General features: G+C 52.2%; 1 protein-coding gene across 1 annotated transcript in view; it reads left to right on the top strand.

The window, feature by feature from the left end:
- ARHGAP39 (Rho GTPase activating protein 39) overlaps window positions 1–26,612 on the top strand; it is a 55,284-nt gene that overhangs the window by 24,574 nt on the left and 4,098 nt on the right. The window contains exons 3-8 of the mRNA XM_034668545.1: window positions 4,542–4,625; window positions 11,935–13,288; window positions 14,763–15,324; window positions 23,135–23,227; window positions 26,392–26,465; window positions 26,579–26,582. Of these exons, the coding sequence (XP_034524436.1) occupies window positions 4,542–4,625; window positions 11,935–13,288; window positions 14,763–15,324; window positions 23,135–23,227; window positions 26,392–26,465; window positions 26,579–26,582 (2,171 nt within the window). The remainder of the gene's footprint in view (window positions 1–4,541; window positions 4,626–11,934; window positions 13,289–14,762; window positions 15,325–23,134; window positions 23,228–26,391; window positions 26,466–26,578; window positions 26,583–26,612) is intronic.

Here is a 26,612-nt window from a genome sequence, read left to right as displayed (position 1 = left end):
GCCCCACATCAGGCTCCTCCGCTATGAGCCTGCTTCTTCCTCTCCCACTCCCCCTGCTTGTGTTCCTTTTCTCTCTGGCTGTCTCTATCCCTGTCAAATAAATAAAAATAAAAAATCTTAAAAAAAAAACTAATGTTCTTGTTAGTAATTCCATCAATTACTAACTGACAATTCTGTGTCAGCTTTGATTGATTAAATTTTCTCCTCACTTACAGTTCATCGTCCACAGGACCCTGAGTCCGGTGAGGTCATACTGTGTCAGATCCGAGGAGAGGCCGTTCCTGCGGAGGAAGCACTAGTGCAAAAGTCCTGAGCAGGGAGAGCTCCTGATGTGCTTAGGGAACAGCAGGAAGGCCAGCAGGGCTGCTCTGAGGAATCGAAGGCAGTTGCTCTGCACCATCCTCCACAGCGGTTGGAGATGTATATCTGTTGAGGCTTATGAGATTTTACGTATTTTGTCTTTGAAAGTGTCTTCTTACACAGATAGGTACTGCTAAGTACTGATTATCAGTCCATGAGCATCACTTGGAAGGCATTTACAAATTCTCTTAGATTTTCCACTTGATATTTGCCTTTTAGCATGCATGACACTGCAGATGACTAACCCTGCCTAGGGTGAGATGAAATCTCCTTGGGAGTTCCTCCTGCACTGGCACGTGCGTCAAGGTCTGAAAGCCCTGCTGGAACTGCGGGTTGATTTTGGAAAATGTGTCTGCTGCAAATTTGTGGGAATGGAGATCTCGCTTCTTATGTTAACTTTTGACAGCCTGGGACATGGATAAAGCAAGTTGATGTTGTTTGTGACTCAGACATTGCTCGTCATCAAAATGACTTTACTGCAGTCTAAGTTTTACATATAAATGATGTTTGCCTTATAATTTTAGTTTGAATTCATTAACAAATATAAAATCTGTCCCCCAAAAAACAAAAAAAAAAAAATGAACCACACATACATTCAGTCATTCAGTGTTTGATCATAGTGGTTCAGAGAGGTTTTTCACATTCAGAAAATCTCAGTCTCAGCACAGAGTTTAAGAAAATGGCAGTGAACTGTTTCTACCGTGGAGCCGCTGTGTGGTAGGGTGTGCCAGGATATTTAGCTTCTGTTTCTGGCAAAGTCCAGGAGAGCAGGTGAAGTCTGCAGTTGGCACCACTGTTTACATAACTGAGTGTCCCGCAGAGCCACCCAGGCGCCCCCCAACATTTTTTTTAAGATTTTATTTATTTATTCGACAAAGATAGAGACAGCCTGCGAGAGAGGGAACACAAGCAGGGGGAGTGGGAGAGGAAGAAGCAGGCTCATAGCGGAGGAGCCTGATGTGGGGCTCGATCCCATAACGCCGGGATCACGCCCTGAGCCGAAGGCAGACGCTTAACCGCTGTGCCACCCAGGCGCCCCCCCCAACATTTTTTTAAAATATAAAAGCCATTCTTTGGGGCACCTGGGTGGCTCAGCGGTTAAGCATCTGCCTTCGGCTCAGGGTGTGATCCCAAGGTCCTGGGATCGAGCCCTGCATCAGGCTCCCTGCTCGGCGGGAAGCCTGCTTCTCCCTCTCCCACTCCCTCTGCTTGTGTTCCCTCTCTCGCTGTCTCTCTCTCTGTCAAATAAATAGATAAATAATCTTAAAAATAAATAAAAGCCATTCTTTGCCCATGAAACAGGCTGAACAACATACATAGCAGGCTGGACTTGGCCCAGGGGCTGTAGTTTGGCAGGGTCTCCATGTGGCCCACCTAGAGGGCCCTGTGTTACCTGCCTCCAGCCCCCCCCCCCGCACCTCCCTTTCCGCTCACTGCACCTTAGCACAGCGGCCTCATTTCTGTCCTGGGAGGTGCCAGGTTCATCCCCCTTGAGGTCCGTCTGTCTACTTTCCGATTTGCTCTGTTTGCTGCCCAAACGCCCCTCTCAGAGAGCTGTTCCTGACCTCCCTTCCTGGGCTTTCTCCCTGTCTGGCTCCTGCAGCTGCCCGAAGCTCTGGTTCGTTCCCTGTGGCCCCGCACTGAGTGTGAGCTCTGGCAGCAGAAGCGGGTCTGCCTCACCCACCTTGTATCCCTGCCCCCAGCCCAGGCCCAGCATGGAGTGGGTTCATCAGTGGATTGGCAGCAGTCTGGAGGAGAGGTGACAGTTCTAGGCACTGGTGGCTGGAGTTGGAAATAGAAAGAAGTGTCAGGGCCCCTGAGGGCCCAGGGGACTGTGACAGCATAGAATTCAAAAGGAGTACCTCCAGGAGGTGAAGGTGGCAATCTGGTGGTGGAAAAACTGTGTTGGTTTTGGCTTTGAAGAAAGAACTGTGTACCAGCCTGGCCTGGGTACACGTGACAAAGCCCCTGTGAACACAGGGAATATACATGGTTGTGGCTGCAACTCTGGTCTACAGCCAGGTGCTCCCAGATCTGCAGGAGCTCTGTCATCTGTTGGTGGCCAGCCAGGAGAAGGAGGGATGCACGAACTGATGTAGGTGTACATGTAGGTATCACACAGATGCGTTGGCGTAATACATCGTTTCTCGTGTTTCTAGCTGTTTGTTCCGCAGCGTGATTATGTGTTAGAAAACACCAACCGCCAGCCAGTGCTAACATTAGCCATTCACTTATTCAACTTTTAAAATAACATTTTTATTAGAGAAGCAATGCACGTATAGTTACATAGAAAAAAAATTTTGAAACCCACTAAATGCTATCTCTCAGTTTTCTGGCGTTTACCTTTGCAGTTTTGAAAATACTACAACAGGGGTGCCTGGGTGGCTCAGTCAGTTATGCATAAGCCTTCGGCTCAGGTCATGATCCCAGGGTCCTGGGATCAAGTCCTGCGTCTGCTTCTTCCTCTACCCCTCCCCCTGCTCATGTTCTCCCTCTCTCCCTCTCTCTCTCTCTCTCTCTCTCTCTCTCTCTCTCCCCCCCCCTCAAATAAATAAATAAAATCTTTTAAAAAGAAAAAATACTACAACAGTATTTCCACAAGCGGTCTCTTTCTCGGTACGAACAATACTGAGTGAATATGAGCTCCCATTGCTAGACACGTGATTTGTTTCCAGTGTACTTGCTAAGTATCTAATGGTAAAAATTATCTCTCCCATTACAGTTTCTGAACTTTTCTTATTTTTTCTTGTTTATTTTTTTGAGTTAATTTTCCAAACACTCTAAGTTCTAAAAACATTCCTTCCTATTGGAAGTGTTATTAGAATTACATTAACAGTATTAACCAATTTTGAAGTTATATCTTTGTAACTATTGAGTTTTCCTGTCCAAGGAATCTTGTATGTATTCAGATTCCTCTATGTACCTTAATAAAAATTTATAGTTTTATTCATATGCATGTAACATACTCCTTTTTAATTTATGCTTGGACTTTTATTTTATTTCTGATTGTTATTGCTGTGATGAAGGTGAACTTTGTTCCTAACGAGTTTCTGCTAATACACAGAAGAGCTTTGATGCAGGTGATACAACATGACAAGTCTCCCTAATACCTTTAGTAGTTGTTCCGTTGATTCCTTTACTTTTTCTAGGTTCACAACTAATGACAATTTTATCTCTTTCAAATATTTAAATCTCTTCCCTTTTTTTTCTTGTCTTGTTGCATTGACTAGCATTTCCAAAAGTATGACATACTGGTGGTAAGAGTATGCGTTCTCACTCTGATTTTAATGAGTATGCTTTCAGCCTTTTACTACTAAATATTATGAAGGCCTTGAATTTAATATGGTATTCTTAATCAAGTTAAGTAAATTTTCCTTCACTTCTAGATTACTGAGAATTTTTAAACCATAAATAGACAGTAATTTGATCACGTCTTTGAACATCTGCCAAGATAATCACTAATTTACTTCCCAGATACTGAGTGCCTGTTGTGCTCCACACACACCCCTTTTAAGAAGCTTATCATCCCCATGAGAGTATGTCTTTTTTTTTTTTTTTAAGATTTATTTATTTAAGAGAGAGAGAGCAGGGGGAGGTGCAGAGGGAGAGGGAGAGCCTCCAGCAGACTTCCCGCGTGGAGCCTGACACAGGGCTTGATCCCACGACCCAGAGATCATGACCTAAGCCGAAACCGAGAACTGGATGTTCAACTGACTGAGCCACCCAGGCGCACCCCTCCCTGCCATGAGAGTATTTTCAACACTGCTTCCTTCTCAGGTCATCTGGTCAAAGTCATGGTTCTCACTAACCCCATCACTATGGCCTTAGAGTTGAAGCCCCAGTTCCAAGGCATCTGAGCTCCTAAAATCCAGGACGGAGCACTCGATGTCTTTGCCTGTGCCCCAGCCTCTGGACAGGGCTACCGTGGGGCTGTCCCTCCTGGGTCTCCAGTGCATTTTGTCCAGGCCACGTGCAGTGAGGCAGGCTTAGGGCAGAGGAAATACCCCTTTGACCTGATGAAGGGGATAGATTTGTGGGCTGGACACTGGCGTTATTCCTGAGAAACTAAAAGAATGACATTTATATTCTTAAAAGTGAAAGGGTTATTATTTTGAATGTACTGTATTTTTAAATTATTACACTTATGCTCTTGTCTTTTTTTTCCTTTTGCTATGTTCCAGTTCTTCACCACCAGGAGTGTTCCTTGAGAAGGACTGTGAGATTTACCGGGATTATAATGTGGATGGCCGGCTTCTGCACTACAGGTAGGACCCACTGGCTCACGCTGGGTCCTGCGTCCTGACCTGAGGGGGGTTTTCCTGGCAGCTCTTGGGTGAGCTGGAGAAGACTCTGGCTCAACAGGAAGCAGCTTGCTGGGGTCCTGTACCGGCGAGAGGAACATGGGGAGAGGCTGTGGGGCCGCCAGCACCTGGGCAGAGGCCTTTGGAGTGGCCCCTAGGTTCATGTGACAGCTGAAAGGAAGCTGGAAGGAGCTTGTCACTGCCTAGTGTGGGGAGCCATGGAGCCCATTGCTCCTAATAGGGGAGTGAGTTCCTGGGGGACCCCCAGCATGCATTCTCCCCTGGAGCTGCAGCAGAGTGCTTCCCAGGTGAAGTTGGGGAGACTGGTATTCATCGTAAGGAAGGACGTGGACACTGGCTTCTCTTGGTCCTGGGCTGGCCTTGCAGGGTATTGCAAGTTTCCAGAGATGACCCTCAGGACCCCAGGGCACAGCATCTGTCAGACTGGGCTGGGGCCATCCTCAGCCAACTCATAGGTTGGGCGCTGTGCCTCTGGGTGGCCTAGGTGCCCTCAGCACAGACCAACGGGAGTGATTCAAGTGTTAGGGAGCAATTTGAAGACCTGAGGGGCCTTTGGTGGTTTGTTCAGACAGTTTAAAGATCGATCTTGGAAAGGCTAACTGGGTTTGTTGATATGAAATAGAATCTGAGCCTGGGTCCACCAGGGTGGGTGTGTGACCGTGGGCGTGTTTTGTAGCCTGTGCTTCCGTGTCCTCAGTAAAGTGGGATGCAGACGGCTGGCTGGGTGGGCCCTTAGTGCACCTGCTGCCGGTGAGGGTAGGTCAGGGCAGGCCCTCAGACTTGGTGTTTCCTGTGGATTGAGCAGTGCTCTAGTGGGCTGCCTGTCAAAGTCCCCCACACCCTATAGGGTACACGTGCCCACCTGGTCTTTGGTGGCCTGTTGCAGCCCTGGCCCTGCTGTCCTGGGTGCCACCTGAGCTGCATATGAGAATGACATGTTGTAGTTTTAGAAATGAAGGCACTCGCCCAGCCAGAGTGGGAAGAACGGGAAGGTAAAGTGTATGGACAGACTAGGGAAGAGACTCCCTCTCCCTACCACACTGTCAGCAGGGTCTGTGAGGAGGAGGGGAAGCAGGAAATAGCTTATCTAGGGTGGCTTGTGCTGCCCACCCAAGGTTGTGTGCTGGTCAGGTCCCTGAGCAGGTCAGGGGCATGCCTGGTAGACAGCCCATCCACTCCAGGCATGAAGGTGCATCGGTGGGCTAGGTTTCCGGGCAGTCGGAGGGCTGTGTAGTTCGAGTTGTTTTCAAACAGAACTTCAGGTGTACGATTTCTTTTCCACATGAGCAAGGCGCTGTGAGTCCCACTCACCGGCTTTGGTCCAGAGTCCGGGCATCCGCGCCCAGAGCTCTGTGAGTCCCACTCACCAGCTTTAGTGCAGAGTCCAGGCGTCCGCACACAGAGCTCTGTGAGCTCCACTCACCAGCTTCAGTGCAGAGTCCGGGCGTCCGCGCACATAGCAGCCACCTGCTGGGGACGGCAGCACAGCAGTCCCTCCGACTTCAGTCTCGTGAGGTGCTCTCCATTCTCCTTTTGAAAAGAGGCCACGGAGAAGTACTCTGAGCTGAATGGAGCCATCTCTGCCTGCTCCTGCCCTTTCCACACCCGCCTCTGCCCTGCTTGCCTGTCTCCAGCATTTCCAGTGCATGGAAGGTTCTCTTCCTTCTCATGGTTTTAAAGAGTCACTGAACAACCAGATCAAGCAGTCATCCCATTTTATGTAGAGACAGGCGTGACTCTGCCTGGGTACCTCCACCCTCGTAGAGTTGATGGGGAATGAAAGCGTGGGTGGGGACAGGCTTCCTGGGTTTGGGGAACCATGGAGACAGGTCTGAGGGCAGGCCCGGAGGTCAGACTGGGTAGAAAGAGTGGCTGCAGGCAGCTGGGCCATGTGGCCACTCAGTGGTCAGAGGTGGGGGGGACGCACAGGAGGGAGACAACAGGCCCTGGAAACTGGATGTAGGGCTTCAAAGAGAGCTTCCAGAAGAAGGGCAGAGCAGTGGGGTCAGCTGGGAACACAGAGTATGGGGCTGTGGAAAGGCCTGGCCTGAGGCTGAGAGCTGAATCTGCCAAAGCTGCTGCACAGTGAAGCCTGTCGGGGGTAGGGCCCTCCTGGCTGCTGGGCTCCTACTCTCCATGGCCGAGGACCATCTCCGGGCCCTGGGGGCCCATATTCCCATTGGTGACTTGGAGTCCGTGAGTCAGAGGTTCCTGCACGGGCTTCAGGCCTGCCTTGACTTCTGCTGGGGTGCTCAGTGCACACGAATGCTGCAGTGCTAAGTATTGCCCCTCAGCCCAGGGGCATTGTTTGCATGCTGGAGGGTAAGGCCATGGGTCTGCCTTTCTCCTGCCTCGGTCGCTCTCGTTTCCGCCCTGACTAGATGGAACTGCTGTCGGCTCCTGGAACAGATATGTCATCTGACCAGCTGGCCTCTCATGTGCTCTTGACCCTGACACTCTTTCCCTCCCTCCTCATCCTACAGCACAGTTTTGATGGCCCACAACTGACAGGCCACAAGGTGCCTCCTTGGGCCACAGCCCTCAGCACCCTTCACCAGGCAAGGATCATTCTTTACCTCACAGCCCCTGCAGGGGCCCTGGCACCAGGGCTGGGTCACTGTCTGCTGTGTGGTGGAAAAAAGTGCAAAAAAAACGCTTTACATTTGCTTAGTGTTTCCTGTATGTCAGTACTGAGCTAAGGACTTTAATCATACATGCATTATGTGACTTAGTCCTCATAAGAATACATGAGGACACTGAGTCAGAGATGGTAAGTGATTTTTCCCAAGGCCCACGGCCAGGGAGCAACATGCTGGAGTCCTGTCCCAGATTTCTGGATTCCCAAGCCAGTCCTCAGGGTTTGCTGGCCCCTGACACATTAAGTGCCACCCTTCACTCTGCCTCCAACAACCAGGAACAGAGTTTCCAGGAATGGGAGCCTGCATCCCAAGTCCTGCCACTCTCTGACTTCTCCTCAGGACAGTGAGACTGAGCTGCTGGCCATCGCTGTCAACTGGAAGGGTTGGATCCGGGCCATGCTGAGTGGGCCATGCACCTGGCTTGTTGGAGTAGGCTGCCTCCCAGCTGCCATGGGCCCTCATGCTCTCAACCCAGTCTCACATCACCAGCCCGTGTTTTCTAAGGCCTGCCTCTCCCAACCCCAGTAAATGGAAGTCATGACCTTGTGCAAGAAAGGGCTAGCAACAATCAGAGGACAGGGCAGAGGTGCCAAACCATACAACTGGTTTCTTAAAACACTTGGATTTCCACTTTTGCAGTTACCACTGCATTAACTTACCTGAGACCAGCCTGCACACAGAGAAGAAAATAGACAAAATTGTCCTGAAGTCATCAGAGATCTACTAAGGAGTGAAGACTTGAAGGCTGAGGAGGGGTCAGTGTGGCCAAGCACACACATGATACTGCCTCTCCCTCAGGACAGTTGAGAGGCTGAGAAGCTGAGCTGACCATCGGGTGGTTCCATGGCTCCAAACATCAGAGTTGAGGCCACAAAAAGGAGCCCTAGTTAACATTGCATGTTTCCACTTGGACTCCTGAAAGGCTATACCCAGGAGTAGGATGAGCCATAAATGGACCAGCCCTCAAACCTAAGCCTGATTTCTGGTCAGCTCAGTCCCAGATGGAATTCAGGTTATCTGCCCTTTCCCTGGGTGCCTGTCAGAAACAAAAATAAAACCAGAGCCTCAAATGATCTCTACAATTTTTCTTCAGAATTTCAGTCTAAAATTACCTATGTGGAAAATCCTAAAGAATTGACAAAAAAAAAACTAGAACTGGTAAGTGGTTACGCAAGTTTGCAGGATACAAGGTAAATTTACAAAAGTCAGTTGCTTTCCTGTATACTAGCAGTGAACAAGTGGAATTTGAAAATAATACCATTTACATTAGCACCCCCAAAAATGAAATACATAGGTATAAATCTAACAAAATATGTACAAAATCTATATGAGGATGGGGCGCCCTGGGTGACACAGCGGTTAAGCGTCTGCCTTCGGCTTAGGGCGTCATCCCGGCGTTATGGGATCGAGCCCCACATCAGGCTCCTCCGCCATGAGCCTGCTTCTTCCTCTCCCACTCCCCCTGCTTGTGTTCCCTCTCTTGCTGGCTGTCTCTAACTCTGTTGAATAAATAAATAAAATCTTTTAAAAAAAATCTATATGAGGAAAACTACAAAACTTTAATGAAAGATATCAAGAACTAAATAAACGGAGAGATAGCCCATGTTCATGGACAAGAAGATTCAATATTGTCAAAATGTCAGTTCTTCCCAACTTTATACAATGCAGCCTCAATCAAAATCCCAGCAAGTTATTTTTGGATATCAACAAACTCATTCTAAAACTTAGATGGAAAGACAAACGATCCAGAATTCCCAACACAGTGTTCAAGGAGAACAAAGTTGGAGGACTAATACTACTCGATTTTAAGACTTACTGCAGGGGCGCCTGAGCGTCTCAGTCAGTTAAGCATCTGCCTTCAGCTCAGTCCTGGGATCAAGTCCTATATCGGGCTCCCTGCTCAGCAGGGAGCCTGCTTCTCCCTCTGTCTGCCGCTCCCCCTGCTTGTGCTCGCTCTCTCTGTGTCAAATAAATAAATAAAATCTTAAAAAAAAAAAAAACTTACTGTAAAGCTGCCATAATGAAGACAATGTGGTATTGGCAAAGAACAGACAAATAGATCAGTGGAACAAAGTAGAGACCCAAGAAATAGATCCATAAAAATACAGTCAACTGATTTTGACAAGGGGGCAAAGGCAATTCAGTGGAATAAAGATAGTCTTTTCAATGAATGGTGCTGGAACAACTGAACATCCGCGTGTAAAAAAATGAATGTAGACACAGATTTTGCACGCTTCACAAAAATTAGCTCAAAATGGGTCACAGACCAAATGTAAAGCACAAAACTTACTCCTAGAAGATGACATAGGAGGAAACCTAGGTGACCTTGGATGTGGTGATGATTTTTAGATACAACATTAAAGGCACCATCCACGAAAGAAAGAATTGATCAGCTGGACTTCATTAAAATTAAAATTTTCTGCTCTTCAAAAGACAGTGGCAGGAGAATGAGAAGACAAGTCACAGCCTGGGACAAAGTATTTGCAAAAGCTGCATGTGATAAAGGACTGTTATCTAAAATATACCAAGAACTCCTGACACTCGACAGTGAGGAGACAACACAGATAAAAACTGCGCCAGAGACCTTAACAGACACCTCCTCAAACAAGATATACAGCTGGCGAATACGCATAGAAAAGACGCTCCACGGGGTGGAGGGAGGGGGTAAAAGGGTGACGGGTATTGAGGAGGGCAGCGCGGCGAGGAGCACTGGGTGTTGTACGTGACTCGTGAATCGTGGAACACGACATTGAAAACTAACGATGTACCGTGTGTGGCTAACGGAACATAATTTTTAAAAAATATGTTCCACATCATATGTCATCAGGGAAATGCAAATTAAAACGACGAGATTCCATGACACACCCGCTAGAATGGCCAAAATCCAGAGCGCCGACGACACATGCTGGTGAGGACGCGGAGCGACAGGAGAGCTCACCCGTGGCTGGCGGGAGAGCAGACCGGTACAGCGACTTTGGAGGAGAGCGTGGACGTTTCTCACAAAATTAGACTTGCTCTTGCCACGTGTTCCAGCAACCGTGTCCCGTGGAATTTACCCCAAAGAGTTGAAAACTTACACCCACACCAAGACCTGTGCGTGGATGTATGTAACAGCTTTGTTCAGAATCACCAACACCTGGAAGCAACCGAGTCGCCCTCAGCAGGCGGACCGATACGTGAACCGCGGCCCCTGCGGACCACGGAATGTTATTCAGCGCTAGATAGAAATGCGCTCTCGGCCGTGGAAAGACACGGGGGAACCCGAAACGCACGTTGCGAAGTGAGAGAAGCCAGTCTGGAAAGGCTCCACCGTGTGTGACTCCCAGTCTCCGACGTTCCGGAAAAGGCAGAACCGTGGAGACCGACGAGTGGTTGCAGGGCGTGGGGGGCGGGAGGGACAGTCAGAGCACAGAGGACCTAGGGCAGTGAGACTACCCGGTACGACGGTCTGCTGGTGGATACACGTCGTTACACGTCTGTCCAAACCCACAGAAGGTCCGGCATCTGGAATGAGTCCTGAGGTCAACCAGATGCTGGGTGATGATGCTTCATGACCGTGTGCCCGTGTGGCTCCATCGACTGTAACAAATGCACCACTCTGGTGGGGATGATGATGATGGGGACATTGTACATGCATCGCGGTAGGGGGTATGAGGGAAAGCTCTGTACTTCCCCTCAGTCTTGCTCTAAAAACCAGTTTTTCCATCTATGCCCAGGTACAGAGTGTTGTGTTTATGTGTGAGGGCAGAGTCACAGGAGGGGAGTCAGACTTTTTGGAGCTCACAGGACCCTCTGTGATTGAAAAGCAGGACCTGAGATGCTGAGGGGTGAGAGGTGGCCCACCGCCCTGTAGGAGCACAGGCAGGTGCTGGACCCGGGAGTGAGGCCTGCAGAGAAATAACCCTATCAAATCCAGAGTTAGGCCTCTGGGAGGGCCACCCCCAGCTGTTATAGAAATAGTTCTATGCCTGGTGCTGGGGTGCAAACAGGACACACACACACACACACACACACACACACACACACAACGCACGCCCACCCTTGCAGGGAGTGTCAAGATGGGCACCAGAGCAGGGGAGCTATGTGAGGACAGGAGGGCAGCTACTTAGGCTGCACTGCCCAGGAGTCAGGGCCCCAGCAATGAAGGGTGGACAGGCCATTTACAGGGAGCCCCCCAGCAAGTATTAGGCCCCTGAACCCTGCAGCCCCCATTTGGGAGGTGAGAACACTGAGAAATGACCAGGCCTCTTGGGCCCTGACCCCAGACACCCGTGAGGCCGAGGCCAGTCGGTAATGGGTTCAGGCTGGTAGCTGGTCCAGACTTCCGTCCCCCCCCGCCAATAAGTAACTTGTGCCTGTCCCCCACTCAGGACCTCCCCCAAGTAACCTGTGCCTGTCCCCCACCCCCCAGGACCTCCTCCAGGTAACCTGTGCCTGTCCCCACCCCCCAGGACCTCCCCCAGGTAACCTGTGCCTGTCCCCCACTCCCCAGGACCTCCCCCAGGTAACCTGTGCCTGTTCCCCACCTCCCAGGACCTCCCCCAGGTAACCTGTGCCTGTCCCCATCCCCCAGGACCTCCCCCAGGTAACTTGTGCCTGTCCCCACCCCCCAGGACCTCGTCGCTTCGGTGGAATTCGGGCACCAAGGAACGCATGCTCATCAAAGTTGCAGACCGGGAGCCCAGCTTCCTCTCCTCCCAGGGCAATGGCTATGCCCTCGATAGCCAGCCTGGCAGCCGCTCCCGCAGACCCTCGGGTGGGCAGCACTCGCCCAGCCTACAGACATTTGCCCCGGACTCTGATGGCCCTGTCTTCTTCCCTGAGCGGCGGCCTTCGCCTTTCCTGAAGAGGGCTGAGCTAGGGAGCTGCTCCCCACTGCTGGCCCAGCCACGCAAGCCCACCAGCGACTCACAGCCCTCCTCCCCACGCTACGCCTATGAGCCCCCCCTCTACGAGGAGCCCCCTGTGGAGTATCAGGCCCCCATATATGACGAACCCCCCATGGACGTCCAGTACGAGGCTGGCGGGGGCTACCAGGCTGGCTCACCCCAGCGGTCTCCAGGCCGCAAGCCACCACCCTTCCCACAGTCTCCCAAGCAGGGCTCTGCCTCGCCCTACCAGCAGCTGGTGCTGACCAGGCAGAAGTGCCCCGAGCGCTTCCTGAGCCTGGAGTACAGCCCTGCAGGCAAGGAGTACGTGCGGCAGCTGGTGTACGTGGAGCAGGCCGGCTCCAGTCCCAAGCTGCGTGCGGGCCCGAGGCACAAGTATGCACCCAATCCTGGAGGTGGCTCACTCCCCCTGCAGCCCAGCCCCTGCCTGCTGCGGGATCAGCGCCTGGGGGTCTCCTCCGGGGACTACAGCAGCATGGAGGGGCCAGAGTTACGGCATACCCAGCCACCCGTGCAGCTGCCCCAGGCCCAAGATGACACCATGTCCTGGTCCAGCCAACAGGACACCATGTCCTCAACGGGCTACTCCCCCGGCACACGCAAGAGGAAGAGCAGGAACCCTTCCCTGTGCCATGCCCCCAGTACCTCGTCCACTGAAGGCCCCGGGGACCGTGACCTCCTCGGTGAGCAGCCCCTGGCCGAGGAGCGGCCTCCGTGTGGGCCCAGCCTGGCCCCGGTGAAGCGTGCAGAGGGCAAGACGGGCGAGGCCGAGCCTTTCCTGGCGCAGGCACGGCTGGCCTGGGAGGCGCAGCAGGCCCACTTTCACATGAAGCAGAGAGGCAGCTGGGACTCGCAGCAGGACGGCTCGGGCTACGAGAGCGATGGGGCTGTGCCGCTGCCCATGCCTGGGCCGGTGGTACGGGCCTTCAGTGAAGACGAGGCGCTGGCCCAGCAGGAGAGCAAGCATTGGCAGAGGGGCGCCTTGGAGAGGCTTGCTTTCCCCCAAATCCTGCTCGAGAAAAGCGTCTCCGTGCAGACCAACCTGGCCTCGCCAGAGCCCTACCTTCACCCCTCACAGGTAGGGAGGCGCTGCCAGGGTCCCTGGGCAGAGGTGGGGCAGGTGGTGGTCCCCAGGCATGGCACAGCACTCAGCTCCTGGTGAGGCCTGGACAGCTGCTGGCAGGTCACCTGGTTGGTCAGAGGCCGCACACTGACTCTATCCAGGCCATGGATGCAGGGAAGTCGGGGGGAACAGGTGGGCAGTCACCCAACCACTGAGCCCCTGAGCCTCTGTTCTCCCATCTGTGAACGGGCTCTCATGTGAGGAGCTATGCAGGTGGAGTGGCAGGTGCTCTGACAGGTGCTGCTCTTCAGCAAGGAGAGGGTCCTGGGGCCAGGACCTCATGCTGCAGTTGGAGCCAAAGCAGAAGCCTTGTCCTCTCTGGTCAGCGCCAGGCACGGGCATCAGTCAGGCTCTCTGAACCCATGTGCATCTTCTGTCTGGGTCATGTGCTGGAGCTTTGTGTGGGCCAGTGTCCTAGTTCTCACCTCCTGACCCCCTGACCTTTCACACCAGTCTGCATGAAGCCAGGGCTGAGGGTCTGCCCTGGCACCTGCTAAGAGTTGGCAATGAATGGCCAGAGGGCCTCCCCGTGTTGGGCTCCCACAGCTCCACCAGGGAAGACCTGCCCAAGGGCCCGGTAACCTTGGGAGGCCAGTGTCCCTGAGCAGGGGTGTTTTAGTGCCCCTCCAGGCTGGAGAGCTCAGAGCAGCGTTTCTGTCCAAGCCAAGCTGTTACCCCAGTGATGCCTTGTACGGTTGTGCTGAGGACATTAGGGAGGTGGGGAGGGGGCTTGGGACAAACCTCCCCTTCCCAGCATTGTGGGAAGCATCCTAGCCCCCTTGCAGGCTGGCCCTGCCACTGCCCAGCCTCACTGTGCCCATAGTCCCATGTGGGGATCTTTGTCGGAAGGGTAAGGCTCTGTGACGGGGAGGGGCAGGCACTGTATTGGACCAGGAGAGACGTCTTCGTTTCTCTGTGGAGCTTTGCATCTCAGGGAACTTTGCTGCCCTTTTCATCTGTTTCTCACCCTCAGAGCTCAGAGAACTAGCAGAAGCCAGACAGGGCTAGCAGGAGGCAGTGCCCTTCCGCCATGCATGGGGTCCCGGCACCCTACCTGGAGAGGGCAGCATCCCCTAGCATCTTCCCACCTGGGGCTGGTCAGCCCAGAAAGCCAAGGAAACATACGTGTGGCTTCCTCCCGCCCCCAGACCTGCACTGGATGATCCCCCACCACCACTACCGACCCTAAGGTGCAAGAATACAGAGGGCGCTTCCTTTAGCCCTCAGGGTAAAGGTTGGAAGAAGGGCCTCTGTGGGTTCTTCTCCCCAGCCTTGGGCGAGGACCTAGCATGTGTTTATGAGGTAGGTAGAGCGTAATGAGGCACAAAGCTCCCCCAGCAGCCTCACAACCAGCAGGGGAGGCCACACCTCTCTCCTGGCTGGGTCAGGTGGAGCCCACACCCCTTCATGGCCCCTCTGTCCTTCCCAGTCTGAGGACCTCGGCTCCTGTGCCCAGTTTGAGAGTAGCCGGCAGGCCCGCAGCGTCATGCCCAGCGCTAGCTGTGTGTTTCCCACCTTCACCCTGCGCAAGCCGTCCTCAGAGACCGACATCGAGAACTGGGCCTCCAAGCACTTCAACACGCACACACAGGGGCTCTTCCGGCGGAAGGTGTCCATCGCCAACATGCTGGCCTGGAGCAGTGAGTCCATCAAGAAGCCCATGATTGTGACCAGTGACCGCCATGTGAAGAAGGAGGCTTGTGAGATCTTCAAACTGATCCAGATGTACATGGGTGACCGGCGTGCCAAGGCTGACCCACTACATGTGGCCCTGGAGATAGCCACCAAGGGCTGGAGCGTGCAGGGCCTGCGGGACGAGCTCTATATCCAGCTGTGCCGGCAGACCACTGAGAACTTCCGCCTCGAGAGCCTGGCCCGCGGCTGGGAGCTCATGGCCATCTGCTTGGCCTTCTTCCCACCCACACCCAAGTTCCACTCCTACCTGGAGGGTTACATCTACCGGCACATGGACCCCGTCAACGACACCAAAGGTAAGGCCTGGTGCGCGAGACCCCTTGGCACCCTGGGCTTTGCTACCAGCTCAGGGAAGGGCTGTGGCAAGAGCTTCCCAGTCTGCACGGGCAGCAGGTGTGTGGAGGAAGGCACAGTACCACCAAGCAGACACATATGTCCTCTGAGGGCCATGTCCCAGGTTTCCACTGGGACGTGGGGTCCTCAGGGAGCCCCTCCTTGCCACTGAAGCTCTGAGAAGAATGACAGGCAATCTTGGAACAGGGTCCCCAGCCACAGGCCAACAGGTCAGAGAGGAGGGGGATAGATGAGGACTGGCCTCCATGTCTCAGCCAGCTGGCATCCACTCTGCTGAGGCCTCCATACCTGGTCATTCTGCCTAGTGAAGGTACTTACTGTGCCTGTGTACTTACTGTGTTTGCTGTCAGACATACCGTGGCCAGGAGAGGTCGTCATCCCAGTCAGGCTCAGGCCATCTTTTGTGGGTGGGGAAGAGACTGGGGGGTCCTGGAGCAGGGCTCCTGAGAGCAGGGAGGAGCGTGGTGACCCAGGCATGCATCAGCCAGCACCAGAGCAGCAGGCCATCGGGGCACTGCAAGCTGCTGACCTGGCCCTGAGCCACCCCAAGAAGTCAGAGGTTGGAGCAGCATGGGTAGCCACCTGCTGATGGCTGCCCTGGGCCAAGTGTGGGGCCAGACTTTGCCGAGGGCTCCTGAAAGCCATGCATCAGGTTCGTGTGGTCCCAAACCTGGCCTGCTTTGGGGAGGACTCAGGGCCATGGCCCAGCTAAGCAGACGGTGCCTGTGCAACTGGCACAAGTCCTGTGCCACGCAGGGAGAGCGTGGGGACAGGGCCATAGGCAACACCTGCATCTGCCGCAGGCTGTGCACTACCCGGACAGTCATGGGTGTCCACAGGGCTTGGCCATGGAACCAGCATTCTGACACACAGGTGTGCAAATATATACACTCAGACGCTCTCCAGGCTCCTCTCTGGGAATGACTGTCTACCTTGATCTGGCCAGGGCATTGCCCCAGCCCAGGTGTGTGGGGCCAGGGTGTGTGCACACAGTGATGGGGGCTGCAGCTGCCAGGGCAGCGGGGGAGCTTCCGGAAAGTGTGTCAAGCACAGGCACCATCCAGCACATCAGCCGTTCGGTGACAGATCTCAGAAGCCGTGAGATTTCCACTGAGGCATGTGGTTTTGGGGGTTGGTTGGTTTTTAAGATTTATTTATTTTGAGAGAGAGAGAGAGAAGGTACCTGGTTGGGGGAGGGGCAGAGGGCCAGAATCCTCAAGCAGACTCTCCGCAGAGCACGGAGCCCAACGTGGGACTCGATCTCACAACCCATGAGATCATGACCTGAGCCAAAACCAAGAGTCGGATGCTCAACCAGCTGAGCCAACCAGGCGCCCCTAACTGAGGCATGTGGTTTTTGAAGCAGGGTCACTGAACACAGCAGATGGGTCTCCCCAGGTGTTTCCCCAGCATGGAAAACATGCAGCTTGATGGGCAACCTGGGTCTGCCTCACCTGCCTCACTCTTCTCAGGCCTTTCCAGGACAAGGTGGGCCCCTGTTAGCTTCATGGTTCGCTTCAGCCTGTTCCTCAGAGGCCTTAAAGTGTGTGTCCACTGCTTAGCACATAGCCCTTGGGACCTCAGGGAGCACTCGCTAAGGAGAAAGGTGAGTGAGCAATGAATGGACAGAGGCCAGAGGCTCCTGGGGCCATTCCTGCCCGCCAGGTGGGGCTCCTATGGGGAGTGGGGAGCTTGAGCTCCAGGCCCTGTGGTGGGCCCAGCAGGACACTCCTCATGGCACAGAGGTTTGTGGGCCTTTGTCCTAGGGTCTGCACCGTGGGGATAGGGCTGGAGTATATGAGGGAATTGGTGGTCAGCCTGGACATATGTGGCTTTGAACATCTGCCCACCCTGAGGGAGGCCCAGGTGGTCTCAGAGCACCACATGTTCTCAGCCCGCAGAGGGAGATTGGGTCTGTGTGGTCCCACCAACAGGAGCCTGCTTCTAGGCTGTGGGATCTGATCTCACATATATGATACAGGGCTCCCTTCCAGCCAGAAACCAACCCCAGGACCATTCCTGTGTAGGCATCTGCTGTAGGCCCTCCTCAGTGCTGAGCCAGAGGAGAGGCCTTGCGCACATCAGGAAACAGGCGTGCTGGCTGGTAGTCAGGAAGGCAGGTCCCATCAGCCCACAAGGGAGGAGCCTGTGCTTGGAGAGAGGAAACTGCAGCCTGTGTCAGGGTCACTGGCAAGGGCAGAGCTGAGCCTAGCTCCCGAGTGGCGCTGCAGCCTGAACCATGCTGCCTGCCTGAGCCTCAGAGATCTTTGATTTCATCTGCCAGCACATGTGTGATATCTGCCGTGTAGTCACCATTGCAAGGGACCACGGCGCCAGTGCAGTGAACCCCAGCTTAGCCTTGTCTCATACATGGCCACACCTTTGTGCCAGCCACCAGAAGGGTGCTCTCACAGCTTGTGTCCTTAGGACTTCCCTCGCAGGCTTTCAGCAGACGTCAGACTGCAGCTGTCCCGCATGCTCCATGCAGCAGCACTGTGGAGGGGTGCAGACCCTAAGGAGTTTCCTTCACCGTTCATGTGTTCAGTAAGACTCGGGGTTTCCACGTAAAGGTGTCGGATGGAACACATACATTTACTTGGACGCTACCTTGAAGTCCTGCTAAATGAACAGGGGAGGAATTTTTTAAAGGAGAGGGAAAAAATAAAACGAAGGGAATGTGAAACGGTGCAGCCGCTGTGGAAAACAGTTTGGCAGTTCCTCAAAAAATTAAAAATAGAATTACCATAAGATCCATCAATTGTACTTCTGTGTATATACCGGAAAGAACTGAAAGCAGAGACCTGAACAGATAGATACTTGTACATTCAGATTCATGGCGGTTTATTCACAACAGCCAAGAGGTGGAAGCAGCCGCAGTGTTCATCAGTGGATGAATAGATAAATAAGATGTGGTCCATCCATACAATGGAATATTATTCAGCCTAAAAAGATGCAGGGAATTCTGACACAGGTACAACATGGATGACACTGGAGAACATTATACTCAATTCAAAAAATACTGTATGAGTCCACTCTTAAGAGGTCCCTAGAATATTCGTATTCATAGAAACAGAAAGAATGGTGGGTGCCAGGGGCTAGGGGAGGGACAGGTGGAGAGTTGTTTAATGGCTATGGTATTTCCATTAGCCTGATGAAAAAGTTCTGGAGATGGAGGGTGGTGATAGTTGCACGACAGTAAACGCACTTAATGCCATTGAACTGTACAATGAAAAATGGTTGTAATGGTAAATTTATCTTACGTATATTTTACCACAATAAAAATAAGGAAAGCCCTCAAGGACAAAGAGAATGAACACTATGTTTTGGAAGCTGAAAACTGCACGGACAAGTGGCAGGAAGCTGACTTGGCAGACCAAGAGAGGTGGATCCCAAGCAGACAGTGACAAAGCTAAGAAGCTGAACCAGGTGGCAAACCTTTAAAAGCTCCAGAGTGGGTGGAGCCAGCTGCCTCTAGCAGTGGTTCGGGAAGTGTGTGATCTTGAAGCTGAAAACAAAAGGACTAGTCAAAAGTCTGTTTAAAGAAACAAAGCAGCTACCATAGAGTAGGTGAGAGCATAGATTCTGGACCCAGAGCATTTGGACTCAAATCCCAGCCACGTTTTCAAAATAGGCAATAAAACAAGTCTCAATAAATGCTAAAAAGGCAAATCATAGAAAGTGTGTTTTCTAGTCACAACAGAATCAAATCAGTTATCAGTAACACTAAGATATCTAGAAAATCCACAAATACCTGGAAACTGAAGAGCATACTACTGAGTAGCCCATGGGTCAAATAAAAACCTACAGGGAAATTAGGAAGTATTTTGAATTGAAAGAAAACATTAATAGTGGGATGCAGCCACCGCAGTTCTTAGAGGGAGATTCACAGCATCTAAATACCTGTATTCTAAAATAAGAGCTCAAATCAGTGGCCTTAGTTTCTATTTTAAGAAACTTAAAAAATAAATTATACTAAAAGCAAGCAGAAGAAAGAAAATACTGAAGATCAGAGTAGAAATCAGTGAAAGTGAAAACAGAAAAACGGCAGAAAATCAATGAAATAAAAAGCTAATTCTTTGAAAAGACTGATAAAATTGATAAATCTCTAGCCAGACTGATCAGGACAAAAAGAAAACATAAATTATCAATATCAAGAATGAGAGATGATGTCACTACAGATTCAAATGTCAAAGAATAATAAGATGAACAACTTTATGCAGTGAATTTGACAGTTTAGAGGAAATGGACAGATTCCTTGAAAGACAAACTACCAAAGATACTCAATAAGAGACAACAACAAAACAAACAAACAGACAAACATGCAGCTATTAAGGGAATTAAATTGGTATTTAAAACCTTCCCACAAAGAAAATTAAAGGCCCAAATGGCTTCACCGGTAAATTTAACCAAACAGTTCATTGTTTGTATAGCAACTCTTTACACATTCATTGAGAAAATTGAATGGGAGGGAATATCTCCCAATTCATTCCATACCAGAATTATAAAAGGACATTACAAAAAAAGAAAAGCGCAGACAGTATCCCTTCTGAACATAGAGCAGAAATTGTTAACAGTGTTTTAGCAAATTGAGTCCAACAATATAAAAAAAAGGTAATGCATCTTGAATAAGTGAAGTTTATCTGAATGAAAGGTTAGTTTAACATTAAAAAATCAACCAGTGTAATTTGCCATAGCAACAGAGTGAAAAAGAAAGACCATGTGGTCATCCCAATAAGTGTAGAAAAAGTATTTGGCAAAAATCCAACATTTCCATTCCTGATAAAAATTCTAAACAAACTAGGAACAGAAGGGAACCTCTTCAACTGACAAAAGGCAAATATCTTTTTAAAACCCTACAGTACCCAAAAGAACAGAAAGTGAGAACTCAAATAGATACTTACACACCCATGTCCATAGCAGCATTATTCACAGTAGCCAAAAAGTGGAAACAACCTATGTGTCCAGCAGTTGCATGAATAAGCAAAATGTGCTCTGTCAGTACAGTGGAATACTTTGCAGCCATGAAATGGAATAAAGTTCTGATACATGTAATAACATGGGAGACGTTGAAAAGTTATTCTAAGTGAAAGAAGCCAGATACAAAAGGGCAAATACTGTACAACTTCTATGAAATATCTAAAATAAGCAAATTCATAGAGACAGAAAGTAGATTAAAGGTTACCAGAAGCTGGGAGAGAGGGAATGAGGAGTTTTTGTTTAATGGGTACAGGGTTTCTGTTTGTGGTGATGTAAGAATTTTAGAAATAAATGTGGTGGTGGCTGCATGACATTGTGAATATACTAGAGGCCACTAAATTATACACTTAAAAGTGGTTAAATGGCTACATTTCTATGTTTATATTTTACCACAGTTAAAACAAAAAACACCTCTAGCCAGCATCATGCTTAATGGGGAAAGACTGAATGCTTTCCCCCAAGATCGAAAACAGGGCAAGGACCTCCAGCCCCACTGCATCAACTCTGTGTCATGCTGGAGGGCCAGTCAGTGCAAAGGCATGGAAGAGAAATAAAAGGCATCCAGATTGGAAAGGAAGTGTGCAATTGTCTTTATTCACAGGCCACACAATCTTCTGTGGGATGTATAAAAATACTGTGAGTGAGTTTAGAAAGTTTGCAGGATGCAAGACGAATATATAAAAGTTAATCGTGTTTCTACGTAATAGCAACAAACTACTAGAAATGGAAATTTTAAAAATATCATCTGGGGGTGCCTGGCTGGCTCAGCAGGTGGAGAATGAGACTCTTGATCTTGGGATCGTGGGTTTGAGCCCCACGTTGGGTGTAAGATTACTTTGAAATAAAATCTTAAAGAAAAAATTCCAAAGTAACATTTAAAAATATACTACTGAGAGATAAATCTGACAAAAGCTATCTAAGACTTCTATGCTCAAAACTCCCAAACATTACTAAAAGTCAGGAAAGCCTAAGTGAATGGAGAGAAGTACCATGTTTACGAATCAGACGACTCAATAGTGTCGAGACGTTACTTCCACCCAAACTGATGTATGAATTCAATCCTAACCAAAATCTTAAGTTTGTTTTTAAGTTAGAAATTAATAGACTGATTCTAAAATCCATAGAAAATGCAGAAGACCTAGAATAGCCAAGATAACCTTTGAAAACGAAGAGCGAAGTTGGAGGACTGACCCTACCCTACTTCAAGTCTTGTAATAAAGCTACAGCAGCCAGGAGAATAAGACGTTGGCGTGAAGGTAGACAGTAGATCTGTGGGACACAACAGAGTCCAAAATTAGGTCCAGACATATGTAGTCCGTTAGTTTTACACAGAGATGCGAAGGCACTTCAGTGAAGAAAGGACAGTGCCTTCCTCAGATGGTGCTGGGACAGCTGGATGTCCAAATGCAGAGATGAGCTTCAAACCATACTTTGTGCTGTATGCAAAAACTAGCTCAAAATAGATCATAAACCAAAATATAAAACCTAGAACTTTAAAACTAGAACAAAACACAAATTTTTTCTTGAGTTAAGCAAAGGTTTTTATGTGTGACTGTAAAAGCACTATCTACGAGGGAAAAACACGGAGACATTGGACTTGAACGAAATTAAATCTGCTCTCCAAGAGACACCGTTAAGAGAAGGAAAAGACCCAGCAGTCACAGACAAGCAAGAAGAGACTAGAGCGTCCTGTGGTGGCAAATCAGAGGTGGAGGCATTGGTGTGGGGCTATTTGGGGGAAGTGTATATACAGGGGTAGTACACAAATGTATCTGTCCTGGCTCTGTCAGCACCCCAGTAGCAGTGAGCACACCTCACCCCCAGATCTTGGTTTCTGCTATTCTTTTCCATTCAGGGAACCAGGGCTCCTTGGAGAAACAGCTGAGTCTAGGGCTGGGGGGGTGGGGGTGGCAGAGTGTGTCACAGGACACAGGAGCCAACAGAAAGGGCCCCCAGTGGCCGAAGCTGGAGCCATTTGAGCAGAAAATGAAGTTGTGTTGGATTATAACCCACAGTGTAAAATGATGCATCCACAAGTCCGTACTGATAAGAGTAAACGCTCCAGTAGATAGGCCAGTGATCTCCTGTGCAGAAAAGTAACCGATAGTTTGCGTAGATGGTCCACTGTCAGAGAAGAGCTCCCAGCCTTCGCATGGGCTGTGTGTAGAGACTCACTCCCAGAGAGCACAGGATGCGGGGGGATGAAGGGCTCCCTGACACCAGTGCTCAGTTATTTTGTGCAGAGTGGGAGTCACGCCCAGATCAGTCTGAGACGCCTGCCGTGTCGCTCCACGCCTCCAGCTCGGCTCAGGAGCCTGGGACCCCTGAGCGTGGCCATTCAGGAGCCAGATGGCCGGGCCGGGGGCTCCTGAAGCCCCAGAGGGTCAGAAGCATCTCCTCCCCGTTGCCCTTCCCTGCATCTTCCTGCCCACCTCCCGCATGAGGAGAGCCAGCTTTCTGGTCGACAGTGCTCAGAAGGGCCCCAGTACCTACCCCAGCCACGTGGTCCAGACCTGCTCCCACACACAGCCACACATCTGTATGGGTACACACACCGCAGCACTCCTGGGCTGGGCTCTCCTCAGTCCCAGGTGCGCACTGGCCACAGCCCTGCTTCCCTTTGAGGAATCCAGCAGGGGTGCAGTGCCTTCCCAGCTGACTGGGGTCAGCCCCAAGCAGGCCCAGGGGCCTCCTTGCCAGCCACATTGGGACCCACGTGGGCATGCATTCCTGGCGTTGTGTTCTGTGGTCCTCATGGCTCTGTTTGCTCCCCAGTGACGCAGCATATGAAAGCGCTCCTGGAAAGGAACACTAAGAAGAAGTCCAAGTTGAGAAAGAAACCCAAGCCTTATGTTGAGGAACCGGATGGTAGGGCCTCTCCCCACAGCCCCTGTGCACTGTGTCTGCACAGCTCTGCTCTCCGGCCTAGGCCGCCTGGCCTCCTTTCTCTAACCGCTTCTGGGCTGGAAGGGGTGTTGGTGGGGTGGCACTAACCATCAGGCCTGTGGGCTTCTGTGCCGTCCGGAGGCCCAGGTCACTGAAGGGGCTTCTGTGGGAGGCCACACCTGCCCTGTGCCTTTCTCCGTGGTGCTCAGAACAATTTCCATCTTGCACACTGGGCTCTCAGTGGGGAAGGGTGTGAGGACAAACTGGGCAAGGCCTGCTGGAAACACACCCTAGGTGAGTGTTTGCTGAGGAGGTGCCCTGTGGGCAACTGCGTCCCCAGACCTGACCTCCAGCCCACCCCACCCTGGGGCAAGGAGTGGAGCCTGGCATTCTTTCCTTGGTGGGACCCCAGGGATTTCCCAGCTTCCCCCACCAGCCCTGCCCTTCCCCTGGGCCCTAGCCACACCTCCATCCCAACCACTGTTTCAGCTCCAGGAACCCCTGTTAACCCAGGGCTGTGCCCTCCCTGCTGAGGGAGCTGGTGGTCTCACTGCTCTTGTGTCAGCGTCCCCTCCTAGCACCAGGGCTCTGGGACCAGCCCTGACCCCACCTCCGGCACTACCTCCAGCCTTGGAACATACACCTCATTCTCCAAACGTGCCCCACTTCTCGTCCTCTAATAACCACTAAACCTCGACACCCCTTCCTCTGGGAAGCTGTCTAGCTGCACACTGCCCTTGGCAAGAGGGGGTAGCTGCAGCGGGAGTCAGGTTGCAGCAGGGAGGTGGACCTGGCCTGGGGCTGAGCAGAACACTAGCCCAAGATAGTGTTGGGTAGTGAGGAGGGAGCTAGAAGCCCCAGGACCCCAGTGTCAGCACCAAGAGGTGGCAGTGGTAGGTTCTGGCCACACCCAGCAACTTTTCAGGCTTAAAGCCAGGGCTCAGGGGCACTAAGGCCCCAGGGCAGGCCTGGACCCCTGGCGCAGCAGCATAGACTGGGAGAGCTGCTTCTGTTGGTCCCTCTGTGGGCCACTGTCTCCCCACCTATAAGAGTGGGTATGGGTATGCCCTGGTGAGGCTCAGTCAGGTCAGTGGGCCTGAAGCAGAGCATCCCACACCATCGTGAGGGTCTCCCTGGGCTGGCCATAGGAACTGCACATCCTCCCAGGCACTCAGCAGACATCCCACAGCCAAGGCCCGGGAAGCCACGCTCGTGGCAGTACAGGGTGAAGGGGCGCTCCTGGGACTTGGCTCACACAGCCTCAGTCCTGTCCACCCACAAAAGCTGATACCGGCAGCTGCCGTCTGCTGAGCTGTGCACCATACTCCAGGGTCAGCCCTTCACGAGTACTGGTGGTCGGTGTCATCCCTGTCCCCATCCTATGGGGGAGGAAGCTAAGGCCCAGAAAGGCTGCCTCGTGACCGGGTTCACCAACCGAGAGTGGCAGGCCCAGGATCTTCAGATCACAGTCTGCTGGAGAGGCCCCCAAGACAGGAGGTCAGGGCTCACTCACCCAAGGGAGGGGTAGGCACACCCCCAGTCTGCAGCCTGCTCCTTGCTGCAAGGTGCTTCCTGGGCTCCTAGTGGCCAGTGGGCAGCCCAAGGCCCCTTTGCCTTCCAGGCCCCAGGAGCCTACTGCTGAGGAAGGCCAGGTAGGCCTGTGGCAGACAGGTCCAGGTGCTGTGTCCTGAGCTGCTAGCAGAGGCTGCAGCGAGGACTCTGCCGGGGGTCTGCGGACCCCCAGGAGTTGGAACAGACTCTCCAGGGAGAATAAGAAATGCTGGCTTTCACTTTGATTACTCTAAAAAAGAATCCCCTTGCCACTTAAAATGGTAACACTGTTCTGTGATCATTCAAAATGAAAAGATTTTCATGGGCTAAGCCATGGTTATGTTTTTTACGCTGGGGTCCAAGGACCTCCACGTGCTCAGACGTCCACAGGAAACTGCTTCCTTTAAAAGAAGACTGGGGTATTTGGATTTGAGACCTGGGTCTAGCGGCCGCCCTCTGGCAGGCAGGCACTGGGGCAGATGGGCCCAGCAGGGGCAGAGTCTTCCAGAGAGGGGGCCAGTTCTGAGCTTGGAGGCACACCCTCCAGCTTTTCTGTCTCTGTGGGTCCGTGGCACCTTGGGCTGGATCGCTCCGCTGGGCTTCATCTCATTGTGTGTTCTTGGTCTTCTTGCTGCTTCTCCTTCCCTTGCCTTGCCCGGGCCAGGAAGGATGCCACACACATTTCAGACCCACCCTGTGTGGGATCTCCTTCTCCGCTGCCTCTCCCCCCACCCTTTTGCTTCTCTCTCCTTCCCCTTATTTCTGTATCTGGAGAACCTCCTGGCCAAGGTCCCTGAGGTCCTTGCCTTCAGAATGCCACCCTGGCCATCCCTCCATGACCACCAGCCAGAACTTCTGCCAGGGGCCGAGTTTTAGGAAAGCCCCCTCCCTTGAGAAAGGAGACTAGTCCTCTCCCTGCCTCCTTCAGCCCTTGGGCAGAACCCAGAGGTGTCTTTCCGTGTCGTGGGCCTTCCATTGACCCCCAGGCTCAGGACGTGGGGCATCCCCTCCGTGCTCACCCTCCTTCCACACTCCACCCATCCCCTCGGTCTCCCTTTCCATAACTGCTGCCCTCCGTTGGGAGGGATGGGGCTCTGCAGGCTGAGGCCTCTCTCCCAGCCAGCTGGAGGCAGGGCTACAGGAGAGTTGGGCCTGTTGTCCAGCTAGCCCAAAGCCCACTCCCCAGTACTGGCCCAAGGCAGGGGGCCCTGTTGCCTGTGGAAATGACCCTTCTTAGGGACTCCCCAGGGCTAGCCTGCAAGGGGAACATGGGGTTTGGAGGCCCTGGGGCCCGTGTCCTGACCTGTCAAAGGGAATGAGCCTCACTCCCAGCCTGTCCTTCTTGGCAGCGGGAAGCGCAGGTGGGCAGGCGGAGGCCTTACTTCCCAAGCCTGGCTGCTTCAGGTGAGGGAAGTGCCGCTTGCCTCTTCACGTGGGTTTCTGCTCTAAAGGATGTAAGAGTGTGAGGACCCACTGCCCCCAGGCAAGTGGTAGGCAGGAGCCTGGCCAGGCCGGCCCAACTGCCTCTCCTCACCCCTCCTGATGCTCTACCCCCCACGTCCACGCCAAGCCAACCAGCACCTGTTCTTTTCCAGGGGTGGCGATAAGCACATACGCCAAGTACTGTTACCACAAGCTGCAGAAGGCGGCCCTGACTGGGGCCAAGAAGGTATGAACTCCCCCAGGACAGCCAGGCATGGGTGGGCAGGACCTAGACGGGGTGCAGAGGGAGGCCTCAACAGGCAGCCCTCACATCCTGGGGAATGCCCTGCCCTCCTGGAGCCCAGCCGGCGGGGGCGGGGGGGGGGGGGGGGGG

This window comes from Ailuropoda melanoleuca, chromosome 9, assembly GCF_002007445.2.
Source record: "Ailuropoda melanoleuca isolate Jingjing chromosome 9, ASM200744v2, whole genome shotgun sequence".
Lineage (NCBI taxonomy): Eukaryota > Metazoa > Chordata > Mammalia > Carnivora > Ursidae > Ailuropoda > Ailuropoda melanoleuca.
The sequence above is the reverse complement of the archived record's forward strand: the minus strand, read 5'-3'. Positions and strand labels throughout refer to the sequence as shown.